At 36.6% G+C, this 26,635-nt stretch overlaps 1 protein-coding gene across 1 annotated transcript; it reads left to right on the plus strand.

Moving 5' to 3' along the window:
- The first annotated feature begins 16,354 nt into the window (after positions 1-16,354).
- Positions 16,355-23,355, plus strand: Syt4 (synaptotagmin 4). The gene is made up of 4 exons (XM_027400647.2): positions 16,355-16,388; positions 19,386-20,200; positions 21,683-21,803; positions 23,048-23,355. Exons 1-4 carry the CDS (start codon positions 16,355-16,357, stop codon positions 23,353-23,355), a joined length of 1,278 nt encoding a protein of 425 aa, XP_027256448.1.
- Positions 23,356-26,635: the final 3,280 nt, after the last annotated feature.

The raw sequence follows: 26,635 nt of genomic DNA on the forward strand, positions 1-26,635 counted from the left end.
AACTTTTTTTTTTTTTTCAGTTTGGAAGAATCCAACCAATGATGCATTACATCAGTACCATGAGTGAAAGCACAGATAGATAATAATTTCTACCACCAGATGGTGTTTGTCTGCTTCTGTATACTAATTGCTATCAATAATTAAACACAAGCTTCTGATTCATATGCACAAATGCAGTGATTATTAAACATTTAAAAATCATTAGAGCACGTTTTATAGGTTCAGCCAAACATAGCATCCTGGCTGATTATGATTAAACATACAGATAGTAAATTGCATACTGATCCATAAATATCAGTGCATGCAGAGAAACAATGAGAAGAATGCTTATGGGTAGAGATATTTTAATTTTAGATGAGAATTGGTACAGCTATTAATGCAAAATCATGCAAGACTCCTTGCTACCCCCAGTTGATTTTTACCACATAGGAAGTATTTTATTATTTCTTTCCTAATAATAAAAACTAATTATGATGTTTTCTAATATTTTGAAGTATATTGGCAGCAAAAATAGATAAAATAACAATAAGAATGCCTGAAAAAAGCCACACAGAACCATATATTAGCTATTTAACTAAAAACGGCCTATAATATACATAGTCCTATATGTATATATTTTTAATGGACTTTTCTCATTTGAGCTGATGGTACTTTCTCCAAGAAACCAAAAACCATCTAACAAAACCACCAATAACAGACACGAGAAGCCATCTTTAGAGTTGTTGGTTAGGGCTGCCCCAGAGACTACCAAAACATACAGCCAATTGCTATTGCCTTTGGTTACCCACCAGAGATGGAAGGAAAGTCCCTATTGCTGAAGACATCACACATTTCAAAAATAAATCCCAGAGACTCCTGATCTAGAACTGAGCTGAATGCCTCCTCCCTGGGGACCCACTTTCATGGTAACAGAAGGTACCATGTAATCCTCCAAAAGAGGAAGGCAATCGGCAGTCCTACCCAGCTAAGATCCTTGTGAACCACATCAGTAACCAGCATGACATAACCCTAAGGATTCACTAATGACGTGTGCACCTTTGTTGTAGTCAATTGCTCTCTCATTGGACTTAAATATTTTTTCCTTAGCCTCACAGATAAATGTAGTCTTCACCCTTACTGAAGGAAACTTCTATTCATAGTAGATAGAGATCATTACAAAAAACCACAACCAATTAAATTTCAAGTTGTGGAGCCAAGTCCCGATGGAATCATCTACAAAGATCTCCCACACTTAAGGCTCAGGGAACACTGGAAATGGGAGTACAGCCAGAGGATCAGGGAGTTTTCTGTGAGATTGTCTTCTAGCAATATTAGAATCTACATAAGGATGATTTGAAGGATGACACCAGTGGACTTGCTGAAGTGGATGAAGAAGAGCCTACAAGACCTGAACCCTATACAAAGAGCTCTGGGTGACTGAGGAGAGAGCTGGGAGTGGGAGAGGTGAGCCTCCTGGGGGAGAGCACACTAACTGGCTTTTTAGTGCCAAGTCACCAGCTCTGAAAATATACATACAAGTAACATTATGTGGACTGAACAATTTGCATTTAGGAATATATATGTATATATATTTAGGAATATATATATATATATATATATATATATCAATAGAGGCTAGGAATTTGAAAAACAGAAAGGGGTATATATGAGGGTTTGAAGGGAGGAAAGGGGAAGGGAAAGGAGAAATGCTGTAATTGTATTATAATTTCAAAAAAATTAAAAAGTAAATTCAAATATCTTGGAAAAATGCCAAAAATTATTTTGGGTTTCCTCAGCAGATTTTTCTTTGGCACACTAAATATACTAATATATCTTAAAGGTGTTTCTACTGTCTTACATGTTTATCTCTAAATGAGAAATGGTGTCAGAGACAGAGAGATATAGATTTCAATCATCTAATATAGAAACTGTAAAAGTAACTTTGGATTGGATAAAATATTACAGTATTGTTTTTTTTTTTGTTAAGGAAAGGTTATTAGCATGTTATATGACCTTGAACCAGGATACTTAGTAGGTAGGAAATTTGAATTATCATATTGTTTTTGAAGAAGAGGGTTAAAAGATGTCTAAGGCATCCAATGACTCTAAGATTGTATGATTCGGTTTCATTATTGCAATACAGCATTTGGGAGGAAGTTGGGATAGTACAATTGGGAATTGTGATTGCTCATAAGGCCTATAAGTCACACTTGATGATTCATTCAATTCCAGTCATTCCCTCTGCATATCCATTGCCTGATACAGACACTTTAGGCAGTTCATAACCCTCCATCAAAGCCATCACATGATGCAACCTATACAAAGGTCTCTTTTCTGTTATGAGTCATGTGTTTGATTGAGCTTGAGGAGCCAATAAATAATGAAAACATTTAGATGTGGAGAAGGTCACATTTTTTATAAAAATAGATGAACATTTTTATTAATAAACTGTTAACTTCTTTGAATAACTCTGTGTCCCAAATTACTATGTTTATTAGAAACAGCAAGAAATTACAATGTGGGAGATAAAGAACAGGTAATCCTCTTTTAGAGATTTTTGTCTTCATGGGGCTCCAGAAACTCAGCAGATTGTCTGAAATGTCACATTTGATTCATCTCCTTTGTTCCTGTTCCTTTAGTTTGTGACAAGATTTCCAGAAACAAACTAGAGGTAAGTACTGTAGTGGAGTAGCATAGCCCTTGGGTTCAAGGACAAAGGATACAGAAAATAAATGAGTTGCCATCACAACCAAGCTTCCTCCCTTTCATCAGGGTTTTGCAGTGTGCTCTCAGAGCATCCCTTTATCACCCCTTTATGACTCATTTGCTAAGGGGAAAATAGGGAAGCTGTGCAAGAAGAAGGAGTCTCTACTATCGTCATGCTGGCCTTACTATTCTCACCTGTGATAGAATTGTTGCCATTATCATGTAGCCATTAAAGAAGAACCAAGCTTTGAAAATTAATGAAATGGCACTAATTTCATGTTAAAAATCCATTATAAGCAATGCATTTATCCACCTTTGGCTTAATTTTCCTTCATTTTACACACTGTCATCAGTGAATCTTCGAGTTCTTCCTAATACCTGCTTACAATGAAAATGTTTGAGTTTTATGTTTCAGAAACTGCATCTAATGTGCATACAAATAAAATTGTGGCATCTTTTTAGGTTGATAAAACATCAAAATTGTTATGTTACATTTCAACCTAAATGTGGGAATATTTTAGACCATTTGATTAAGATTTTGAAGTAATTGATAAAATGGCTATGTGAGTTTTAAACATATTGGTCTGCTATGCATCTGATAGGATACAAAAATATATGTTGCATGATAAAAAATGCATTACAACCACAGGAATAATTGATAATTACAAGGTCTAAATAGCCAAATAAAGTCAAGGATAGAATGCACATACTACTCATACCAAGTTCAATGTTGCTAAAAAAAAAGAGCATGTTGTAGCAGGTACCATATTTTTATTTTTCTGACAGTATGTATGAGAATGAGTTTTCAATGAGTATTGCAACAAAGTAAATGGAAAGAAACACAGCATTTCAATAGAGACTTAACAAAAATGTTACCACGTGCATGACTGTACTGCATCTACAGAGAATGGAATAGAGAAAATGCAGTTCACAGTCCACCCACAATTACAGTTGCTGCTCAGGCAGGAACTCAGCAGTACTCATAAACTCTGAAAGTCCATTTGAATTGTAGATATAGTCAACATGCTGAAGAGTATGCAGGCATGGGACATTTGTGTGCTGATGTGCTCTGGAGAGAATTCTAACAGAAGCATTTCCAAGTTGAGGATGTATTTTGAGTGGGCGAGCCTCTTCTGAAGCTCTGTGTAAGGACACTCAGCTCAATGGGGACTTAGGATAAATATGATAAGGAGTTCATGATGAGGGGCACTTAGGATATTGATTCTGAATCATGCCAGAAGTCACAAGCATGGGGTGGGAATGAGTTTGGTTTGACCTCCCTTAATGTTTCCTATAATTGTCCAATAACTGAGTTTTGAAAAGGACCCAATAGCTGTCAATAATTCAACATCTCTACAGTAAAGGGAGCCACTCCTCCAGATACTCCATTTATTGTACAATCTGTTTGAAGCCTAGTGGCAACTATGTTCTACTGCATATAGTAAATCGTCTCACTGCATTACATGTGTCAAGTAGTATATGTCTTTCTTTTAACCTGAAAACAAATGTCCAATTTTCATCTGGGGATTTATTATCAGACACTTTTTCTAAGGTTGTATTTTGCCATGAGAATCAATGAAATGTTTCAAAAACAACAAAGGAAACTGGCGTTTGTCCCCATCTTCTGGAAGGAATGCTTGTTTTTGAGATTATCCTGTAATTTTTTAAAAAAGTTGATCCTTGACTACAAAATATTCTGACCTGAAAATTTAAGTATATTTTTGATCATGGGAATAGTAATTTAAAAGACATATTTATGGAATTTTCAAGGCGGGACGATCCTTACAAAAGCAGATCTCAATATGTAAATGCATATGAAGTCTGCAGCCACAGCAGCCCGATTTCCTTATAAGGCACCAATTGGTTCTTTGATGGCTTTACAAATGCAGTGGCTCTTAAGTTGTAAGTAGTTCCTGAAAGAAGCAACTGCTTTAAGCCATTATGATACAATACAGAAATGAATGAAATTGTAACAGTCCTAGCAGCACCGGGGGCAAGGGGAAGGGGAGACTTAGAATACAGTTTAAAAATAAGGAAAGAAAAGTTTGGATTATGAATACTTTTCCTATTGCATGTGATACTCAAATTGGTAAAGTTTTCGGAGTCTTAAATATCTGGGGAAAATGTACATAATGAATAAAGAAATTCTGAAGACTTATTTTTCTTCAGTTTTATGCCACAGACCACCCATGAAGGAAGTAGTCCTGAACCATGGGTATCTGGCATGAGAACACTGGTAAAATCAGGGAGTAGAGGTGAAATTGTCTTTTCCATTCTCTATTTCATTAATTCTTTAACATTGGTTTTGGAAGACAGTAATAAAATGGAAACTTTAGAAAGACTAGAAGACAATGAGAAAAAGTACAGAATAGATTTTTTCTTTCCCCAGCCCCTCCAAAGCAATTTAAATCTGGAGTGAGGTAACAAAAGCCTGTTTATTAGGTTGAGTATGACAAGGATCATCACACATATTTATGTGTATTATACTGCATTCTCCAAAAACATGTTTATGTTGCGGCATCTATTTCAGAGGTTCATGCTGTTATTCCTTATTTATCCACAAATAAGAGAAAACCCCAAAAGAAGTTTAAAATTCTAGGAATGACCATGAGTTTTTAGATTCATAAAAAGTGAATCTAACACAAAGCATAGATGGAACTTTATAAACAAGTTAACTTTAAAATACCTGGAAGGGAAAAGGACAGAGAGTAGCTGATTAAAAAAGACAAACAAACAAAAAACCCATCATTGTTTGAAGATAATTACCAGTTCTAAAACTTAATGCAAAATTGTAGCACAGTGTAGTATTAGCAAAGAGGTAGAATCATTGATCAATGACACAGAATAAACAGTACAAAATTATCACTGTGAAAATCTAATATTTTAGTTGTAATAGAGCTTGTATTATTGTGGTTTGGGGCTGTGTTTTATAAATACCAACAGGATGATCCATAAATAAAACAATAACATATTGTTATTTTGCAAAGTTTAAAAATTTTGCTTGCCTAAAGTACCTTCAAGATGAAGCAAAGACAAGTTACATATTGGTAGAAAACTTACTAGATCACACATGCAACAGAGATTTCAATATCCTTGTATTTCACTAGAATATATGAGAAATCTCAAAATTAGTAATAATAAAAACCAACCATACAATTTCAGTAAGTAAAGAGCTTGATTAGATATTTGTTCCAAAAGCTAATAAGACTGGTGTGTAAGCCACTGAAAAGGGGTATTCATTATCAGTCATTAGTAATTACAACTGAAAACCTCGAGGCACCACTGTACAACTTACAAATGAGAGAAAGAGAGCAGTTTAAAAAGTACTGATAGTTCTGGCTATCAAGGAACAAATGGCCCACTCACACATTACTAATGGGTTTGCGAAACAGTAGTCACTTTGGGGAGTGTTTTGATTATAGATTATCAACGGCAACTTCAGCTTCCCCAATATTCTACCAGTCTCATCCCTTGCTATTTGGTTTAGAGAAGTAAAAATATATTTATGCAAAGTCCTATACAGGATTGTTCCTGGGATTGAATTTGTTTCCAACACATCTTCCTCCTTACCTCATGTCCTTTTTTGTGTCATACACTTAGTAATCTACTGAATTAATTGGTGTTTCCCATGTGTTCATGGGTGTGGGGCCATCCACTGTGGCATGTATTGCCATTTTTTTTTTTATCAAAAGTAGTAAGTCTTGCACTGGGACTGAAGTTCTTCATTGTGGAAAGTTTTCATTGTCCTCAGATGCCATGCTCCTTTCCCAAGATCATTCACCACTATGGTTTTACTTGTTTCTTTTGCTATTTTCCTATTTTTATTTATTGGAATGTGTCCTTTAGACATCGTTTTTCTTTAAAAAATTTGTATACAATTTCTATTTCATAAATATGCATGGTATTTTTATTTTTGTGGCTGCTTTCTCTACTTTCTTGTATCTATTGTAATTTAGGTATTTTCATGTGTTACCAGGAATTCTCAGTAAGATTAATACTTCTTGCATAATGACTTCAGAGTCATTGGTTCTCTTTTCTGCGATGTTTTAACAATTTTGGTAACTATGATTCCTTTTGTGCATGCTTGTAAGCTGCATCTTCCATTTTTGAAATCATTTTAGAATGAAGGGTGGTTACTGTAGATGCTCTGTCAGGGATTTTATTGCTGTGAAGAGAAACCATGACCATGGCAACTCTTATAAAGAAAAAATTAATTGGGGTGGCTTGCTTACAGTTTCAGAGATTCAGTACAAAAAATGGGGAGCATGGTAGCATGCAGGCAGATGTCATGCTGGCTACATCTTGGCTTGAAGGGGACAGGAAGTCAACCCAGATTCTGGGCTGTATCCTGAGCATAGAAAACCTCAAAGCCTGCCCCCACAGTGACACAGTTCCTCCAACAAGACCATACCTACTCCAAAGCCACACCTCCTAATAGTGCCACACCCTATAAGATTTATGGGGGCCAGTTGCATCCAAACTACCAAATTCTACTCTCTGGCCTCCATAAACTTGTAACAATATCATAATGCATAATGCAAAATGCAGTTAGTACAATCTCAAAAGTCCCCATAGTCTATCACAGTCTTGAGAATGTTTTAAAGTTCAAAGTCTCTTCTATGATTCATGCAATCTCTTAACTGTAATCACCTGTACAAATCAAAATAAAAAAAGATCACATACTTCCAACATATAATGGCACATGATATATACATCACCATTCCAAAATGTAAGGAAGGGAGCATAGGAAATGCTGGACCAAGAAAGACCAAAACCAAGCTGGGCAAACTCCAAACTGCATCTTCAAGTCTGATGTCAAAACACTCTTCAGATACCCAACTCCATTCAGCTTTGCTGACTGTGACACACTTCTTTCTCTTAGGCAGGCTCCACTCCCCATTAGCAGCTCTCCTCTGCAGGTATCCTATGACTCTTGTATCTCTAACATCTTGGATTCTCCAAGGCAATTTAACCTTCAGCTTCACAGCTTCACGAAAATAGCCTCTCTACTAGGCCTCCATTTAGGGATACAGCTGAGACATGCCTAGCCTCAGTGGTCTTCTTTAGGCAGAGAGGCAAATTGGATAACCCATTTCTTCTTTCCTTAACTCTAAAGCCAGAACTACATGGCTGAAGATGCCAAATTCTACTGCTTATTAGGGTTGAAGCAAGGCCCACTAATTCAATTACATCTACACCAGCTTCCTGTTTTCCATCACTGCCTAACCTTGACTGTCTTGAAACTTGCTCTGTAGACCAGGTTGGCCTCAAACTCAGAGATCTGCTAGACTCTGCCTTCCCAGTGTTGAGGTTAAAGGTGTGCCCTACCACACCCAGCTCTAAGCTTTTTTTTTCTTTTTTTTTTCTGCCAGTCATGAGAAAGTTTGGATGTTTTTAAAATTTAAAACATTTCAACTCAACCAATCTCACTCCCTTTGAATCATTGCCATTAATAATTCAAACCCTGTCTGTATTTTGTGTTCTACTCCATATTTTTAAATGTAAAGTCCATGGATACACATTTTTCCTAAGTCCTTGTGTAAAATCATTTCCTTCATCTAGTTGATAATTTATGATAATCCATACCTTCTGCTTCTATAAATATTTTCCGTGTATCTGATTTTACTGGTACAAAATTCCAGATTGATAGCTAATTTCACACTTATTCTAATTTCACACATATTTCCATTTAAAAAAATCATACATGATTACTATATTTATATCACCTTCCCCCCTCCCTTTCCGCCTCTAGCTCCTTCTGTGGCCCCTACTCTCTCTCAAATTCATGACCTCATTGTAATTGTTAAGTAAGTAGATATAAATACAACCTGTCGAGTTCATTTAGTGCTATTAATTTGTACATGTGTTTAAGACTGACTGCTTAGGATTGGATTACATATCAGGGGGCTCCTCCCTGGAGAAGACTGACTTGCCCTCTCTCAGCAGTACTTTTACTTTAATTATCCAGCTACAAACTCTTTAATCTATAGTGGTGATCTATATGCAAGATACACTGGTGCAATAGTGTCACAAGTCTTGTGGAGTAACCAACCATATCTGATTTGGTTTAAGGCCCATTCAATGAGATGAAACCCATACCTGACATTACTTGGGTAGTCAAGAACATGAGACTAGATAGGCCATGGTCCTAGGGGAAAGCCAGATACTACTATTCTAAAGGAATGTAGCAACAAAATGACTTCTAATAATGTTCTGCTATGCAGTGTATTGCTCAGTGCCTCAGTGCATCATCATCAGAGAAGCTTCCTCCTACATCGGATGAGCACAAATACAGAGGCCCACACCCAGACAATGTGCAGAAAGAAGAGAAAAGAGAGAGCATAAGATAGAGTGAGCTCTTGGAACACACAGCTCTAAATGGGATATCTCTATCAAATCCCTTTCCTCAGGGCTAAAGGAACTCTGCTGAAGATGAGTGGAAAGAGTATAAGAGCCATAGGGGAAGGCTTTCTAAATGCATCATGATAGATGTACAAATGAACTCACAGAGACTATCAGCATGCACAGGGCCTTCGTGAGTCTTTACCACATGGGGTCCTAGAACTCAGTGGAGAAGTGGGCACATATCCCCATTCCTAACCCAGAACCTATCTCCAACTGTTCATCTCTTGCAAATGAAAATTTAATTTTCTCTAGGTGAATCTCAGTGGGGAAGCAAACTACTCTTAAGGCTGTGTTTCAAGCCCAGCAGTAGATGGCCAACAGAAATTGAACTCAATGACCTCTTTGGAGGTTCTTTGTCATATAATGTTGTGTCAAGGCTCTCCCCACCTTTCCCATATAGATTTTTGCATATATATTATGTTCCAATTTATGCTTTTTTATGGGATCCTTGTGTGTATGAACATGTGAATTTCTCATGCTTTTTTCTTTGGTTCTTTCCCTTGTTTGTTTGTTTTGTACAATTCAGACTTGTTTTTCTTTTACCTTATTTTATTATTCCTTAGATGACTGCTTGTTTTCTAATCAGAATCATAAAGGGTGTGAACTAGGATGGGAGGGTGGGAAGGGAAGTGAAAGGGATCTTGGAGGAGTTGGGGGAAGGACACCATAATTTGAATATATTGTATGAAAAAAACTATTTTAAATAAAAGAAAAAAAATCAAGTGTTGATATTTTTGTGTTTGTTCTGCATATTTGTTTGTTCCTGCAATTCTATTTTTATTTAAGAAGTAGTGATACATATGCACATTGAAATACTACTTATCCATCACAAAGGGTAAAAGCCCCATCACTAGGTTAAGTTAAATGAGCCAGACACTGGAAACAAATACTACCTGAATTCATTACACATGGAATGTACTGCAGGTACACTGGTCGTTGCCAGGGGAGAGGCAAGCTCATTAATGAGTATTAAGTTTTAGTCCTGAACTAGTATAATCTCCAACTCCATTCTGAATACCTATCCTTATTTATCCTTATTCCCACAGATAAGTGTAAAGGTCATTCCCCATCAAAGAAGCTCCTTTGTGTAGCAGTTAGAGATGATTATAGAAACAAATAGTTAGCTATAACACAAGAATGTGGGGTTCCCAACCCCAGCCATACCAAAGGTTCAGGAGGCATTGCTGAAGAGGTGTCCGAAAGGAAGTCAGAGAACCAAGATGGCTACTATTAGTGTCTTCTGTATTCCGTAGGGAAGCTGTGCCCATGAAATTTCAACAGTGTGGTCACCTGAACAAGACCTTCACAGTAACACAAGGGAAATCTCACAAGACCTCACTCTTGGATTAAGAGCTATGGGGAACTGGTGGCTGTTGAGGGAGGGTCTGATCCAGGATGGAGATCCCTGATGGCAAATCCAAAGTCTTCAGCATTAAACATGTCTAGATATGAGAAACAATAAATGAACCCATCTGGTTATATCTACACACACACACACACACACACACACACACACACACACACACACCATGTCAACAATTTGAGAGGAAGTGGGGGACACAGAAGGAAGTGGAGGGGAAAAGAGGAAGTGGTGAAATTATGTAAATATAAAACTCACATAGGAAAATTTCAAAAAATTATAAAAGTAAGAATTTCTGATGCTCTCTTAAAAAATAGAGTAACTATAAATGGCAATAAAGTATTATGTATTTTCAAACACTAAAGATAGTAGTTTAAATGATTTTTACCATAAATAAATGCTAAATATTTGGAGACAGAGATGTTCAAAATGATTTAAACATTTCACAAAATAAATACATGTAGAAATGTCACATGATATCACATAAATATGTATGATTCCCATGCATTTGTGTCTCAGTTAAAATAAGCTTAAGTTAATGTAAAGGAAGAAACCCCAATTTTGTTTCTTAGTCATAGTATCTTATAAATTAAAATTATGTTGAAAATTTGTATAGTACTTTGATATTTTTTCAACTACAGAATCCTTGAAAAATCTATTTGTTCATATGGGAAAGACAATTCCCCCTTGCCTCTAGCTGTTTGTTATCACAAAAAATGCTGTCATCTGCATTGTCACATGAACTACTTCCTGGGCCAGCATGAGAACACCCTTGGAATGGCTGTGACATGTGAAGGGCTTGTTGGTTCAGCAGGGTACAAACATGATCTTTTGCTTCTCTCAGTGTATTCTAACCTGCGACCTCTGAAATTCACTCAGTTTTGATTTTAGTGCCATTTCTTACGATACTATGTAGGAATATTATCTCTAAGTTACCATCCTACTTTGTGTATATCTGAGTAATGGTCATTGTCCCTCAAGAGTTTTCATACTCTAAAAATTATTTTGTGTTTATGCTTTAAAAGTAAGACCTGGCCATGTATCAGCCTCCCTAGGTCACCACTCCACTCAGAAATAGAAGGAATAATGTCTTTATTTAGTTTATATATTTTTGTTTGTTTTTCTTTGGTCACAACTTTGATTTATGAAATAGATGGTAATTTATTTGAAACATAAGTCTACACGTTCTTGACTTATTTTTCGTAAATGCTTCCTAAACCAAATTCAATGTTTTCTTCCTTTTGATGTATACCTAACTTCCTACCTCAACATGTTTCTATATTTTAATAAATCCATATTCATTCTATTTAACACACATTGCATTTAGGCTATTTTCATGTATATATTTTACTTTAAGCAGAGTATATTAACATTGGTTGTCAAGTCCACCCTTGACCAGCAAGAACGATGCAACACCGAGGAATCTTCTTCACACAATTTTATTCGGGAACCTTGCTTTACAGTGAATGGCGGCCCCGGGTAGAGGAAGATGGGGCCTGATATAGTCTACATCTACCAATCACTTAACCCTACGTGGTGCGCCAGGATAGGTTGTCTCCAAGCAGAATTAAGAGGATACATGGCCTTTACCAAATTAGGAGTTGTTTACCACAGAGAGCACTTGCCGTTGGGCTGGCGGAAGGCAAAAACCGGCGCCATCTTTTGGGCGTGGTACTTTGCAGCTCCCAAAAATTGGTCTTCTTAGCCAACTATAAGCATTACATTAAAAGGGAATTCTTACTAAGTGGAATTTTGCAAATTTTTCTGATGCCTACATTTTACTTAATTTGTTTGGTTTTTCTCTCTGGTGTACCATTATTAACATTTAATTTTACTTTTTCATTATGTAAATTTTATACTAGAACACAACAATACTCCACTGATTATTGGACATGAGTTTGCCTGTACCGTGTGAAAATAGCTATTATTATAAAATATCTGTTGACTCTCCACTGTTTAAAATAGAAAATTTGGTGTGCTTCTACCCTCCCTACACTCCCCAACACACATATAAAATATCCCAATATTTTATTGTTATAGTAGCATAAGGGAAATCTCATTTATGAAAAAGGGAATAGGGGCATCTTGAAGAGCTAGGAAGCCCTTCCAAGGTGAATTGAAAGAAGCAATGCTTATAGAGATTTCTAGGCCAAATTCTTTTTAAAATTTTAATTATTTTTATTTTTTAAAATAAAGTTTTATTTAAATTAAAAACAATCTTATTTTACATACCAATCCCAGTTTCCTCTCCCTCCCATCTTCCCATGCCCCCCACCAACCAACCTCCCATCCCACCTTCCATCCACTCCCCAGGGAGGGTGAGGCCTCCTGTGGGGGATCATCAAAGTCTGTTACATCATTTGGGGCAGGACCTAAGCCCTCTCCCATGTATCCTGATTTGCAAGTAGGAGCCAGAGAGATAGAGAGATAGAGATAGAGATAGATAGGGATAGATAGAGAGAGAAAGATAAAGAGATAGAGATAGATAGGGAGAGGAGATGAGAAGAGAGAGAGAGAGAGAGAGAGAGAGAGAGAGAGAGAGAGAGAGAGAGTACACCTGGCCAAAGTCCACCAGTGACACATATATTCTAACAAAGACATACCTCCTTATCCTTCTCCCAACAGTTTTTAACAATGAGGGACCAAGCATTCAAACATAAAACCTGTGAGGATCATTTTATTCAAACCACCACACATTTCCTATTTTTGCTGAAATAGGAAAATATTTCTTAAATTATTATGGAAGCACAGAAGATCTCGTATAGCTAAAGGCATCCTGAACACAAATAACAATGCTAGGTGTATCACAACAGTTGATCTCAAATTATATTATGGAGTTATAGTAACAAGCACTCTGTGGCACAAAATCCAATAGAATAGAACAGATACACATCTACTCAACTATTAGACGTTTGTTCCAATACAGTTGCTAAAAAAGAATATACATTGGAGAAAAGAAAACCTCTTCAACAAGTGACAATGCTGTTCATTTATATGTATAAAAACAAAACTAGAATCTCGACTTATTTACCTTGTACAAAAGTCAATTTAAAATGGATCAAAGACCTTAAAGTAAAACTTGACTGTTTGAAACTCCAACAGGAAATCATAAAGACACTTTGGTAGTAAAAATGGATGAATAGAGTTAGGTATGTTTGTAATATAAAACCTTCCCATTTGTGTGACAGCCAGAATTCTTAATACAGCGACTTGGAACATTGATGTAATAATTCATTTTCTACAACCAGATATCCAGTCCACTCCAAATTCCAGGAAAATACATTTGTATTACCAAAACTCACTGAGAAGCAGTTTAACATTTCACACACTTTTAAAGTTTTCCTGTGATTAACACAATTATATTAGTATATCAACAAATATCATTTTTGTGATAGGGAATGCTAAAATCATAAAGTATATATAATAAACTATGGACTTTACCAATCAGATTCCATACTAAATTAAATAAAATTAACTGAATAAATAAAACAGAATAAAAATCAATGAGTTATCAATTAAATTTACCTGAATTTTTAAAATACTGAGTTGAATTCAAGGGTTTTGGTAATTGTTTCTCAGAGCATAGTATGTGAAGGCATTTGCAGTGCAAGTAACTGAAGTAAACACTGTCGCTGGGACAGAACCTTCTGCTTCCCAGGACTGGAATTGTTTGAGGTTGTGTGTTTTGGGTGGTAAAAGGGTGGTTACCTAGCAACAACCCCTCCTCCCTTGTCTGTGCTGCAAGAATCAGCTTGGGCATGTCAGTAAATTGATTACTAGTTTTCTAGATCTGAAAGAACAATGCAATAATGTGGTAGGGCATAATTCTTAATCATAAGAAACTTACAGGTTTTTCTCATGGATTCTACTCTTTATCTGATGTTGCTTGAAGCTTATCTGGAGATTGTATAAATGCTGAAGTGGTATTTATCAAATGAAAAAGAAACTTCAGATTTTGATGGACATTTATTTTCAGTTTTCTCTTGAAGCAAGCAATGAAATAGTTACAATACCATCAGCTCTGGGCAAGTGGTCATTTTATCTCACTGAGCTCTCTGAAACAAGGCAGCACACAATGGGTTGGGTTTTGGAGAAATACTGTTTATAAAATCTAGACAGGTTTTATACACCATTTTACCATCTGAAGGCATAGTTAATGAGGTACTAATTTTTATATAACATACACAGAATATACTTCTGTTTATAGCAAATGAGCTTAGCCATATGTTACAATAACTTAGATGGGAAACATATACTTTAATGCAATTTACATCACATAATCAGATTACTTTGAAATGCATCACAAATAAATGCCACTTTCGTCTAATGGAGCAATTCCACTGGTGAATGCATAGGGCTGAGAAGGGAGGAACTGCCAATGATCAGATTAGTTAGGACACTACCACAGACACTGCCATGGGAAAATTACAGCAGAACTTAGTTTCTGTGTTTTCATATTACGAGTATGTAAGGTTTAAAAAACCAGTTATTCAAAGAATGCTACAGTGCCAAGTGTGTGGGAGCTGGTAGAAAGGGAAAGAAAAGAGGTTTTGGCTTAGAAAATTTTCCATGATGCAGAGGGCTGAAACCAATGTCTCCCCAGACACATTGCTGACGCTCAGGCAGCTGTTTGCCAGTGTGCAGACACCCGTCTTATGTACAGTAGTTTTCTGAGACATCTCATGCCTCATCTTCCTTTAGCACAGCAATACTGAATTTCATTTTATTGAATTTCAGAGCAAAAGACATTGTACATATCTGTGAAACATTAAGTAATAGATGCAAGTCATAGCTGTATATTTCTTCTTTACAAATCTGCTCAGTGTTTGTTTTAGAGAGTAATACTCTTAAGAGTCAAATTAATCAAATATGACAGCATATTTTTTCCAGATCTTCATTCCAAAGAATAGCATTCCTTTGAAAGTAACTGGTAATATTATTTCAGAATTTGGTCCAATTCTTGTAATTTGTTTGCAGAAACCTACTTAGAAGATAGGGACTTTGGCTGTAAATATGACCATATCAGAAGTGTCCAAATATTAAAAGTCATATCTGAGAATAAATTTAACACAGTCAGAAGTAATTCCAACTGTTTCCAAGAATCTTAACTAGGTCAAATGTCAGATACTAAAAGGAAAATAGCTGACAGACCAGAAAACAGCAGGAACACCAACCAAATATTTAGACTATAAATTGTGTAAATATGGGGAATTGTAAAGGGAACGTGGATATTTTTAATACATCAATTTGCAGTGTATTTCTCTCAAATGTGACTTGCCTTCAATACTTCACAGAATATTTCAGGGAATAAGGATACATCTTACAGTAGGCATTTGATATGGACGCTTTCCTCTCCTTACTCTTTATTTCCTTTATAAGTTATGATATTCTGATAACTAGGGCACATTTATTTTAATGTCTGTATATGATCAGGAGGATTTTGGATTAAGAATGTCAAGGATACGTTTCAGGAGGCATCTTCGCGTGTCTCTGAGCCTAACAGAACAGCATAGTTAATATCTAGTAGCCCAACAGTTAAAATAATTGGTGAGTGTGAGCTGAATTCTCAAGAGAGGAGGGGAGGGTGCCAGAAGGAGGGCGAGGAGGAGCGGCTGAAGGGAGGAGGGGGAGGGCAGGTGCTGATTTCAGCCCTGTAGCGTCAGGATTGCGTCAATTCGGGTTTCTGCCACGTCTGGAGTCTCGGAGACAAGCTTTTCAGAAGAGCCAAAACAGGAACAGGGCAGGGTTGCACACTGCTGCTAGAAAGCGCAGACCTTCCTCCAGCCCCTCCCGCTGCAGGTGCGGTCCCCGGATCGGCTGTTCCCCGGAGAGCCTTGTTCCAGGGTCTTCCCAGGTGAATCTGCCTGGAGTTCTTCAGCACCTCGGACAGAGCACGCAGAAAACATGGCTCCTATCACTACCAGCCGCGTGGAATTCGGTGAGCAAGTTGCTGAACTTGGGGCTGTGGCTGGGCTCGGGGCTGTGCTGTGCTTTGCTCGCCACTGGATGTTGAATATGTATATTTTCAAGTAGCTAATTTGAAAGGAAGACGGGAACGGCAGATGGTTAATTGTGGCTTACTTCCTTTTCTCGGTAGCTTTCTCCTTAGCATCGCCTTCTGTGATTTCACCTTCCAGAAGTTCCCGAATGTTCACTCAGCTCTGTAAGCCAGAGCTGAGGAAGGACAAGGACATCTGTTGTTAGAACGCTGCTTCATTTATTTTCTGGATGATTCCTATTTGTGTGTAAATCTTTTAAGGAAAGCCACATACTCTTTTGGTTACATAAGAGTTCCGTATGACATAAAATAACTTGTATGTTGATGATTTGAGATGAGTATTTTATTACACTGTCATAATTTTCTCTGCTAGGTGTTCTTGTATCCCTGAAGTATGTTTCTAATGATAGACAGAATTCTGTGATAGCATAGTTCTGGGGAGTTTGAAATCAAACTGTCTTTGGCCTGTTTCATGTCTCTGGCTGAGCTTTCTGGAGTCCAGTGCTGTACAGTTAAGTAAAAGCTGCTCAAAACTTGGATTAGGATCCTGCTTTCTGAATGGCTTTTCCTGTTCGTATTCCAAAATTTTGTCTCTATGGTCTCCTTGTCTGCTTCAGTAAATAAACTAGATGTGACTTTTAGAAAAGCAATTAACAAGTCTAGGTTCAGTTATATTCTATTGGGAAAAGACCAGGGTTTTTTTTTTTTTTTACCTATAAGTATTTTTTAATTAAAGGATGGAGAAATATTTGAATAGTATCTCTAGATGTATCACAATTATGATTACTCAGAGTGGTATGGCATAATCTCTGCTCTCAAAAGCTACAGTATCAGTAGTTGCATTAGCAGACTCTGAGCCCATGTTTTCTTGGATGTTTTGAATGTTAGAGATAATAAAATATGCATAAATGATTTTATCAGCCTTTCATCGTTGGTTGTATATGTGTGTATGATACACCCAGTTCTTGATTTGAAACCAGAAATTTTCTCATAGTGAGGCATCTTCAGAGACTATCCTTGTGAACATGTGTTCATCCCCAGTTGTCTGTCTACTTAGAAAATATTGATTTCACTGGCTTTTATTGTTCTTCTTGTATTGGCCGAAGCATTTCTTAGTTCCTGAGTTTGCTTTTGCTGCCTTGCCCTGAGTTATTAGATTGTGTGTGTATATGTGGGGCACACAGAGATTTGAATAGAAGGGAAGAAGCTGATACTGTTTAGCTGATTAACTCTTCTTCTTCCTCCTCCTCCTCCTCCTCCTCCTCCACTCCTCCTCCTCCTCCTCCTCCACTCCTCCTCCTCCTCCTCCTCCTCCTCCTCCTCCTCCTCCTCCTCCTCTTCTTCTTCTTCTTCTTCTTCTTCTTCTTCTTCTTCTTCTTCTTCTATAGTATTCACATTTACTTTTTTCTGTTTAGGAGACTCTCATATTTACTTCATTTTTTTTACACTATTCAATTTGGTCACACAATTAAGTTATAGAATTTTTTATTGCTGCTTTATTTTTTAACCTCACATATTTCTGTTACTGTTTTTCCATTTGATTTCTTTTGAGTTCATTTTTATGATTATGAAGTAGATGGACGGAATATTCAGGAGATGAAGAAGAGACATAAAAAAGAATCGTCTTCTTGGTCTTAGACAGTGTTAACCCTTTTGGGGCTTGGACTTTTATGTTTAGTATTCACTATTTGAAATAAAACATGGATAGAATAGAGCTAAATGTGCACAATGTGCTATACTCACTTTATGCAAAGATTTACACAGTGAAGCACTGCTTCACTGTGAGATGTGGCAGCACAGTTACCAAATAAATGTTACAAGAATCTGCTTACACATGAAATGATACATGCTTCATGCACAATCACTGTTGGCATGTCACTTGATGACAATGATTTAATGTGCTTGAAGTTAAGAAAACAATGCCATTATCAATTTTATCTCCTTTTGCCATATAGAAATAGACTAGGGCAGAATTGAACTCTAAACTGTCTATATTCACTTTTCACTCACATTTTGGCAATAATTATGGATTTAATGGCCATTATTCTCTTTTAACTCACATGGAATACTTTGTGCTTTGGATAATTCAGGGCTTGAAGAATTTTAAGTTCAGAATTGCAAAGGGATTATAATGTTATAATTATAAACTATTATCAAACTATTGTTTTTCTTTTACTCTTTTTTCTCCTTATTAATAAATGTTTGCCTCTTTATCAACCCCACAGTTGGAATAAAAGTTTAATGGATTTGTAACAATAACAAATGGCCAGGGTGCTGTTTTTCCCATAATTTTTAGTTGTATAGATTACTGTATTTAAGTGTTTCTTTTTCTTCTTGAATATTGGGTGAATAGAGTTATATTAAGATATCATTTTAATATGAGTTTTATTAGAGATGTATTAAAATAGAATAGAGATATGGTAAACTATACTTTTAATATGAGTTGTAATACAGATGTATAAATGTCCTTTTAGTGAGTTTCTCAATATTTGCTGGTTATTATGTATACAAATGTATATATGTATTCATAATTAGTAGATTGATGCTTTTGGAAAGCTTCAAAATGTTAATGAAAAATAATGAAAATGGTACTTCCTCATATTATTGTAGTTGACTCATGATCAAATAAAACTTTGTTTTATTAAGATAAATAAGTGAGAATATTAAACATGACCCCATGTTTGTTCCAGATACACTTTCATTTATTTATGAAAATCTATGGAAGTAAGGAGTTTTAAATCATATTTCCTGTGTGTCACATAGGTCTATGTGTAACCCTCACGTTAGTGGGAAACATTACGATTACTCACTCCCAGAACTGTGGGGAAGTAATTCAATATTCCTCTCTTACAGCAAGAGCTTTATTATGATCTTCCTGCAGTCTCCCATTTCTATTCTGATGATTTAATGTGTGTCATTGGTCATTTGGTTTTTCAGATGAAATTCCCACAGTTGTGGGGATCGTCAGTGCATTTGGCCTCGTCTTTACCGTCTCTCTCTTTGCTTGGATCTGCTGCCAGAGAAGGTCATCTAAGTCCAACAAGACTCCCCCATACAAGTTTGTGCATGTGCTCAAAGGAGTTGATATCTACCCTGAAAACCTAAGTAGCAAAAAGAAGTTTGGAGGAGATGACAAAAATGAAGCTAAGAATAAACCAGCTGTGCCAAAAATTTCATTGCATCTTGATCTGGAGAAGCGAGACCTCAATGGCAATTTCCCCAAAACCAACCTTAAAGCTGGCAGCCCTTCTGATCTAGAGAATGTGACCCCAAAGCTCTTTACAGAGAGAGAAAAGGAGGCTACTTCCCCTGAGAGCTTGAAGTCCAGTACTTCCCTCACTTCAGAAGAGAAGCAAGAGAAGCTGGGGACACTCTTCTTGTCTCTAGAGTACAACTTTGAGAAGAAAGCATTTGTGGTCAACATCAAGGAAGCCCAGGGCTTACCAGCCATGGATGAGCAATCTATGACCTCTGATCCATACATCAAAATGATGATCTTACCGGAGAAGAAGCATAAAGTGAAAACCAGAGTGCTGAGGAAGACACTGGACCCAGTTTTTGATGAAACCTTTACATTCTACGGAATTCCTTATCCCCACATCCAAGAGTTGTCCTTGCATTTCACAGTTTTGAGTTTTGACAGGTTTTCGAGAGATGATATCATTGGAGAAGTCCTGATCCCTCTTTCAGGGATTGAATTATCAGATGGAAAAATGTTAATGAATAGAGAGATCATCAAGAGAAATGCTAAGGTAATTCTTTAAGCATTTAAAATATTTATAAGGAATCTTTAGTGTAGGTGTAAAAAAATACATGTTGTTTTCATTCAAATGATGAGTTGGTACACATTATCCTTAATTACTGTAGGTGACAGCAAACAGAGAGCAAGAGAACAGAGAAGGCAAATGGGAATTTAATACACAACTGAAATGCTCAAGAATCTTAATGATATAAAGTAAAAGGCCATACTTTATGATATTTATACATCATTTATGTAAAAGGCATTTAAACTTCCTATTAAAGTATCTTGAAAAAGACTGCTACTTTAAAATTCATGGATATGTCTCTTAACATAGGTTATCAAAAGTGTTTCAGGGCCAAAGTAGCAGAATTTAAAAGTGAAGTAAAAAATTAAAGTAATCCCTTCTCAGGATGTGGAGTTTGAATGCAATGTGGAATTTGAATGAAATTGCTTTTGAACAAGGGGAAATCCTGTTATGCCCATTTATGAATGTCCATTTTCCTGCTACATAAAGGAAGTGAATTACCCTGCCTTCCTACTTGTACTACTTGGACAATTCTTGGATGATTAGAAAATGATATGACATCAATTGGGGCCCATTAGGTTCAAAGAGCTCCTTGGTTGCTTTTCACTCTTTGTTGTTCCTTTTGGTAGAGCTGCTTAGTTTTAGGTGGTCTTCCCCAGTTATAGGAATATAGCTATATATTCTTTTTTTGATACATTTTTCTTTAGCTGTTCTTAAATATAAGCCAGCTCCATGTTACTGTTTTGTTAGTTTTAGTTAAAGCTTGCACTTTGCATTCTTAGTTGTTTTAGCTAATGTCTTTAATATAAAATTAAATATAAGTAGCTTGCAGTGAAGGAATCCATGTTACTGTTCAAAAACAAGTTCTAAAACTTGAGCCAATTCTCTCCGATACTTAAATTCAATTATATTCTCCTTAGATTGAGAAAAGACTTTGACTATGTAGGACAAGAATTCTAACTCCATTATGATTCTGGTCCAGAATAGTGGTTGGATGAAGAATACGTTTTCTTTTGCTTGAATTCAAATGTCAATAATGTCAGAATTTAAACTAAGATAAAATATCAGCCATGTGATCCTACACGTATCAATGGACAGTATTATGTATTCTATTACTGTTAATAACTTAAAAGGTTAAAGATATCCTTAAATAGCAGAAGTCAAAGTAAAAAATCTTGGGAATATAGTATAAACATCCTTCAAAACATGTGTAAGTACTGGGTGTGGTCAAATCCTGGCAAATTTTAGCACTATGTAGTACCTAAAACAACCACAAGATGGCAGGCAATGGTTTTAGTCATTATAGGACTGCACAAAAGCGTTTTCTCAGATTCCTTAGCTTGCTTAAATAAAAATAAATAGGAACATGACATTGAAATAACAAAGCTATTATGGTACTGTATGTTTTGTGACAAGAGTACAAAAGCCCCAAACGAAAACTGTGTCTACTGTATTGTCTTTGTTTAGAAGTCTTCCGGACGGGGAGAGCTTCTGGTCTCTCTCTGCTATCAGTCCACTACAAACACGCTCACTGTGGTTGTCTTAAAAGCACGGCACCTACCGAAGTCTGATGTGTCTGGACTTTCAGGTGAGAATGCCTCTGAAACCCCGGAGTTCTGTCTATAACTGGCTACTATGTTTCACAAACATTGTGGACTAACACTGGACTATTGTTCTGACATTCTCAATCATGAGTACTGGGATTGTCGATTTTTGTTTCCTTGCTTTGTGGGAAAAATTTGAGTCAATTCTGCCAACAGTACAGGGAAATTCATATGCCTGTAAGACAGCGTTAGTGAGGAGGGAACATTTAAGTGAATGGCTTAAAGCAGAAAGCAATGACATATGAAGAGGAAAAGACAGAGCTTAACATTGCTCAGAAAGAGAGTTTTGAACTTTCGCGTTTCAAATGACTTACTCATTCACTCTTTGGTGAGCTTATTTGTTTCTTTTAATGACATATATATGCTTTAAGAATTAAATTTTAGTTTTGAATAACTGAAAAATCAAAATGTTTGTTGTAGAATATTAGAAAGAAAATAAGCTAAGTTACAGGTTAAAGACATCTTAATTAAAATTTTCACCCTTCCATTTCTTAGTATAGTATCCTCTTCATATTTCTTAAACATTATAGAAATTGGGCACAGTAATACTTGAAGGGCATTTTGAAAGCTAGAAATACATATTTTAATAAAGAATCATCAAGTGGTATTATCATTATTTGATTGTAGAAATTGAAGACAAGTTCTGAAAACTTGAGATCATGAAGATAAATAACATATATACTGCAATCAAAAATAATATAATATGTGATGAAGTTACATGATTCTAAACCCATTTAGTAAGAATGTCACAGGAGTGATCAACTCTGGTAAACTGAAAGCAAATTCTGCAACTGGCTAACCACCTGCAGAAAAGCTAAAATGCAGGGCATGACCAGTATGGTTTCCAAATCTCTGTTCAACAACAGTGGCAGCCACCAGGAGCCAGACTCCCCAAGAGCATAAAATCAGCAATCCCAGACACTGCCTTCATCTCACTTTCTGGTATTCGTTGCTAGGAGGCAGTATGCAGCACCCCTTTTTCTTCCCCCTTTGTTTAGTCCTTCTGCTATTACGGTTCCTTCCCTAACATCAGATCTGGAACTGGTTTTTAGTCTCCATCATTTTCAATTTTATGATTAACAGAAAGGTCAACCATATCCACACTTCCTATTAATTTATACTTGTTTATGTTGGAAGATACTCACTTCCACCGTACTGAAATGTTGTCTCCTAGGTTGGATCTGTAGCTAACTGTTGACAATTTAACACTTGTGGCATGTCTTTGCAGATCCGTATGTCAAGGTGAACCTGTACCATGCCAAGAAGAGGATCTCTAAAAAGAAGACTCACGTTAAAAAGTGCACTCCCAATGCAGTGTTCAATGAACTGTTTGTCTTTGATATTCCTTGTGAGAGTCTTGAAGAAATAAGCGTTGAGTTTTTAGTTTTGGATTCTGAACGGGGATCCCGAAATGAGGTCATTGGGCGGTTGGTCCTGGGTGCAACAGCAGAAGGAAGCGGTGGGGGACATTGGAAGGAGATCTGTGACTTTCCTAGGAGACAAATTGCTAAGTGGCATATGCTCTGTGATGGGTAGTTTCCCTGCCATGATTTTTATTAGGCAAGAAGCAATTTTCTTTCTTATACATGATTATAAGCTTGTGGCACAGCAAGCTACTTTTATTTATTCATCTGTCTATCTATCTATCTATCTATCTATCTATCTATCTATCTATCTATCTCTATTTATTTGTTTTGGTTAGAAGTGGATTAAATCACTAGACCAGAAAACAGTTGTAAATGTGTATCTTGATAATTTCCTCCTTTATTACAGGTGTTGGCTAAATTTTCATTAGATAATCAGTTCCCCTTTGTGTGGTCTTAAGTGGGCCAACCAAGCCTGTAATGAGCTTTCTAGCTTAATCTCAAGTCACAGGTAGGTGTGTGTTGTAGATGATGATGTCACTTTTGCCTTGGTAGTGGAAGTCCAGGTGATTGTTAAGAGTTCAAAATGAAAACCACACCTTTTTGTAAGAAAATTAACCCATGTCCCTTCATGTTGGGTAGATAAGGTTTTATTTAAATCCAAAGATATTTCAGAAATGTCCTCAAGTCTGTTTTCTAGTTAGATATGTCATGTACAAATGGTTGTCCTATATATCAATGATATGCTGTCATTTCCATTTGGTTTGTAATTATTTGATACAATCTCATCATAAAAGGGGTAGCTTAGGTTCATTTCGCAAAGACAGCAAACACATTGAGAAATTAATTTATTAAAGGGCTGAATTGAAGAACACTGTGGTTGCAATGAGATTTTTTGTTCCCTAGGATCACAAGTGAGTCATGTAAAATGTAACTTCACATAAGAACCATGGTCTTGAATTATTCACTGCCCATTACAAGCCTCAGTGTGGCCTAAGATACTCCTATTTACCTTTGTGAAGCTGTCAGATTATCTAGTGGATAAAAATAAACTTAAGCTAGAAATTCAGCTAAGAATACAGTTTTTTATAAAAATCTCTCAGTGTACAAGTGTATTTTCAAGGCTGTCTTTCCCTCTCAGAGAGGGCATGGCTACCTAAGTCTTTAACTTATTCTTTTCCAGGAAGAACTAAGTTACTTTGAAAGAAAATGTGTTAAATTCTGTGCATTGTCAGGTTGAGATCAACCACGTCAAGTAAAAAGACTAAGACAAGAGAAGAATAATCCTATCAGCATTTACAAATATTCACAAAATATACTTAAGCTGTAAAATTAGCGCAGACATTGTGTTCTGCACTATCTTTGGAGGCCAATTTGTCTTGAGCAGTTATTTTTAAGATAGTTTAAAGAATCATGTCTTGTGCCAGTCCCAATTGCTAAGTTCTGAAATTCTTGCCAAACTTGTTCAAGGCAAGCAGAACTCTAGCATTCTCTGGGAAGGCTTAACTCGATGGTGATGTTTTTCTCTTTGAGCTGTTAGAGAGTCATGCGTGTGACTTAGGTCCAGCTGAATTATTAAATATGCAAGTTAGAGATAATGTCTTCTGGAAATTTTACCCTTTGAGTCAAGTTTTGTGTCAGTGCTTTAGCCATTTCTGAGAATGTGTTTGCTATCACAGTGTTTGTAAATTCAATGGAAATGTATTTCCAAACCACTTGTCTGTGCTTTTTATGACTATGACAAAAGTCAAACTTTCTGTAAGGAAATGTATTTCATTCTGTGTGTACAAAGATTGAAATCAACCTCTTTTATGCTTTTCCCACACTCATTGTCACCCAGTGACAATGTCATCTCCCGTCTCTGTCTACTCAGCAGTCTATGAAAACAACATGGAATGAACTGCAGTCATGTGGAATCTGGGGAGGCCAGAAGGCCTTTGTATGTCTGCACATTTGATGTCATAGGCCATGGAATGTAGGATAGCTTGGAGCTCTAATGTTATGAGACATCATTTCCAAATATCCTACAAAGCGGCAGGAAGTTATGGTGATCCAATTTATAGGATGTTTATTGGAAAAGGGTTTTTTTTTTTTTTTTAAAAAAAACTAGGAAACAAGTCTGACAACAGATACTTTTAAAATCACATTAAATTGTTTGTAAATAGTTTTTAGTTTCACAATTTAAAGTGTTTTGAAGGTGATAAGTTGGTTGCAACTACTTATAACTGGTTTTAAGGGACAAAAGAGAAAAGCAAGAGAAAAGAAAAGCGAGAGAAGAGTTGAAACAGGCAGGGAGTTAAGTGATCCCATCATTTCTGAAAACTGTACTGTTTATAATGTATTACAATATCAATGTGAATATCCAACTCTGCTACAATTCCTGCACTGTATTAAACATGTAAATTAATTTATTGTCTGCTTAGCCAGTCTCACCACCCGGTAGGGAGGTTGCCGTGTCTGAAGAACTGTGTGATTCAGTAGCTGACTTGTTCTGACTTGTTGTAGTGCAGTAGAAGTGATCTGGAGGGAAGCATGGTGTCAGGAAGATGGTGTCTGTTCTTTTGTGCCAGCACTGTATGTTTGTAAGACATGAATAAACCGCTGCTTTTGCCCAAACAACCTCTGTTGTAAGTTTTATCTATTGCTTTCTGAGTTTCTCTTTTTCTGATAGACCACACACATAGGTTAGGGAGCACTGGAGGCCGAGCAACAAGATCTACATGTTTGGAACTATGAATTTTGCCTAATTTTTGACAGTCATCTCAGGCAGATGTGCCTAACCTAAAGTGAAGCCCGGTTCTTAGGGAACATAGGTACTGGACTCAATGGTACATACACAGATAGCTCAAGGTTTCTTTTGGCATTCTTCACTCCTGCCTCCAGCCTATTTCCCTCTCATCAAGGGTGGGGACAGGCAGGAGTTTTGTCAATTGGTTTCACTAGATTCTTCTAGATCTCAGGACACGGTCTTGGTAGCCCAGGTTAATGTTAGACTCACACTCTTCTTGCTTCAGTCTCCTGAGTTCTGTGGTTTCAGAGGTGTACTGCCATAGGCAAAGATACAGTCTTCATATGGACAATTCTTTATTGTTATCTTTGCAGTGAGGGATACTGAATCCACATTCTTATTCATGATAGGCCACTTCATTACCACTGTATATCCCTAGCTCTTTCTGCTAGATTCTTTTTTAAAAATTTGTTTTACATCCTTACTGCATTTTCCTCTCCCTCCTCTCCTCCCATCCCCTCCCCCTCCCTCCCCCTCCCTCCTCTCCATCCCTCATCCACTCTTCCTGTTTCTGTTTAGAAAGGGGAAGGCCTCCCATGGGTATCAAGTTGAAGTAAGACTAAGCACCTCCACTTGTATAAGGCTGGGTGAGGTAATCCAGTATGAGGAATAGATTCCCAATAACCAGCCAAAGCATTAGGGACAGTTTCTGTTCCCATTGTTA

Source organism: Cricetulus griseus, chromosome 2 (genome assembly GCF_003668045.3).
Source record: "Cricetulus griseus strain 17A/GY chromosome 2, alternate assembly CriGri-PICRH-1.0, whole genome shotgun sequence".
Lineage (NCBI taxonomy): Eukaryota > Metazoa > Chordata > Mammalia > Rodentia > Cricetidae > Cricetulus > Cricetulus griseus.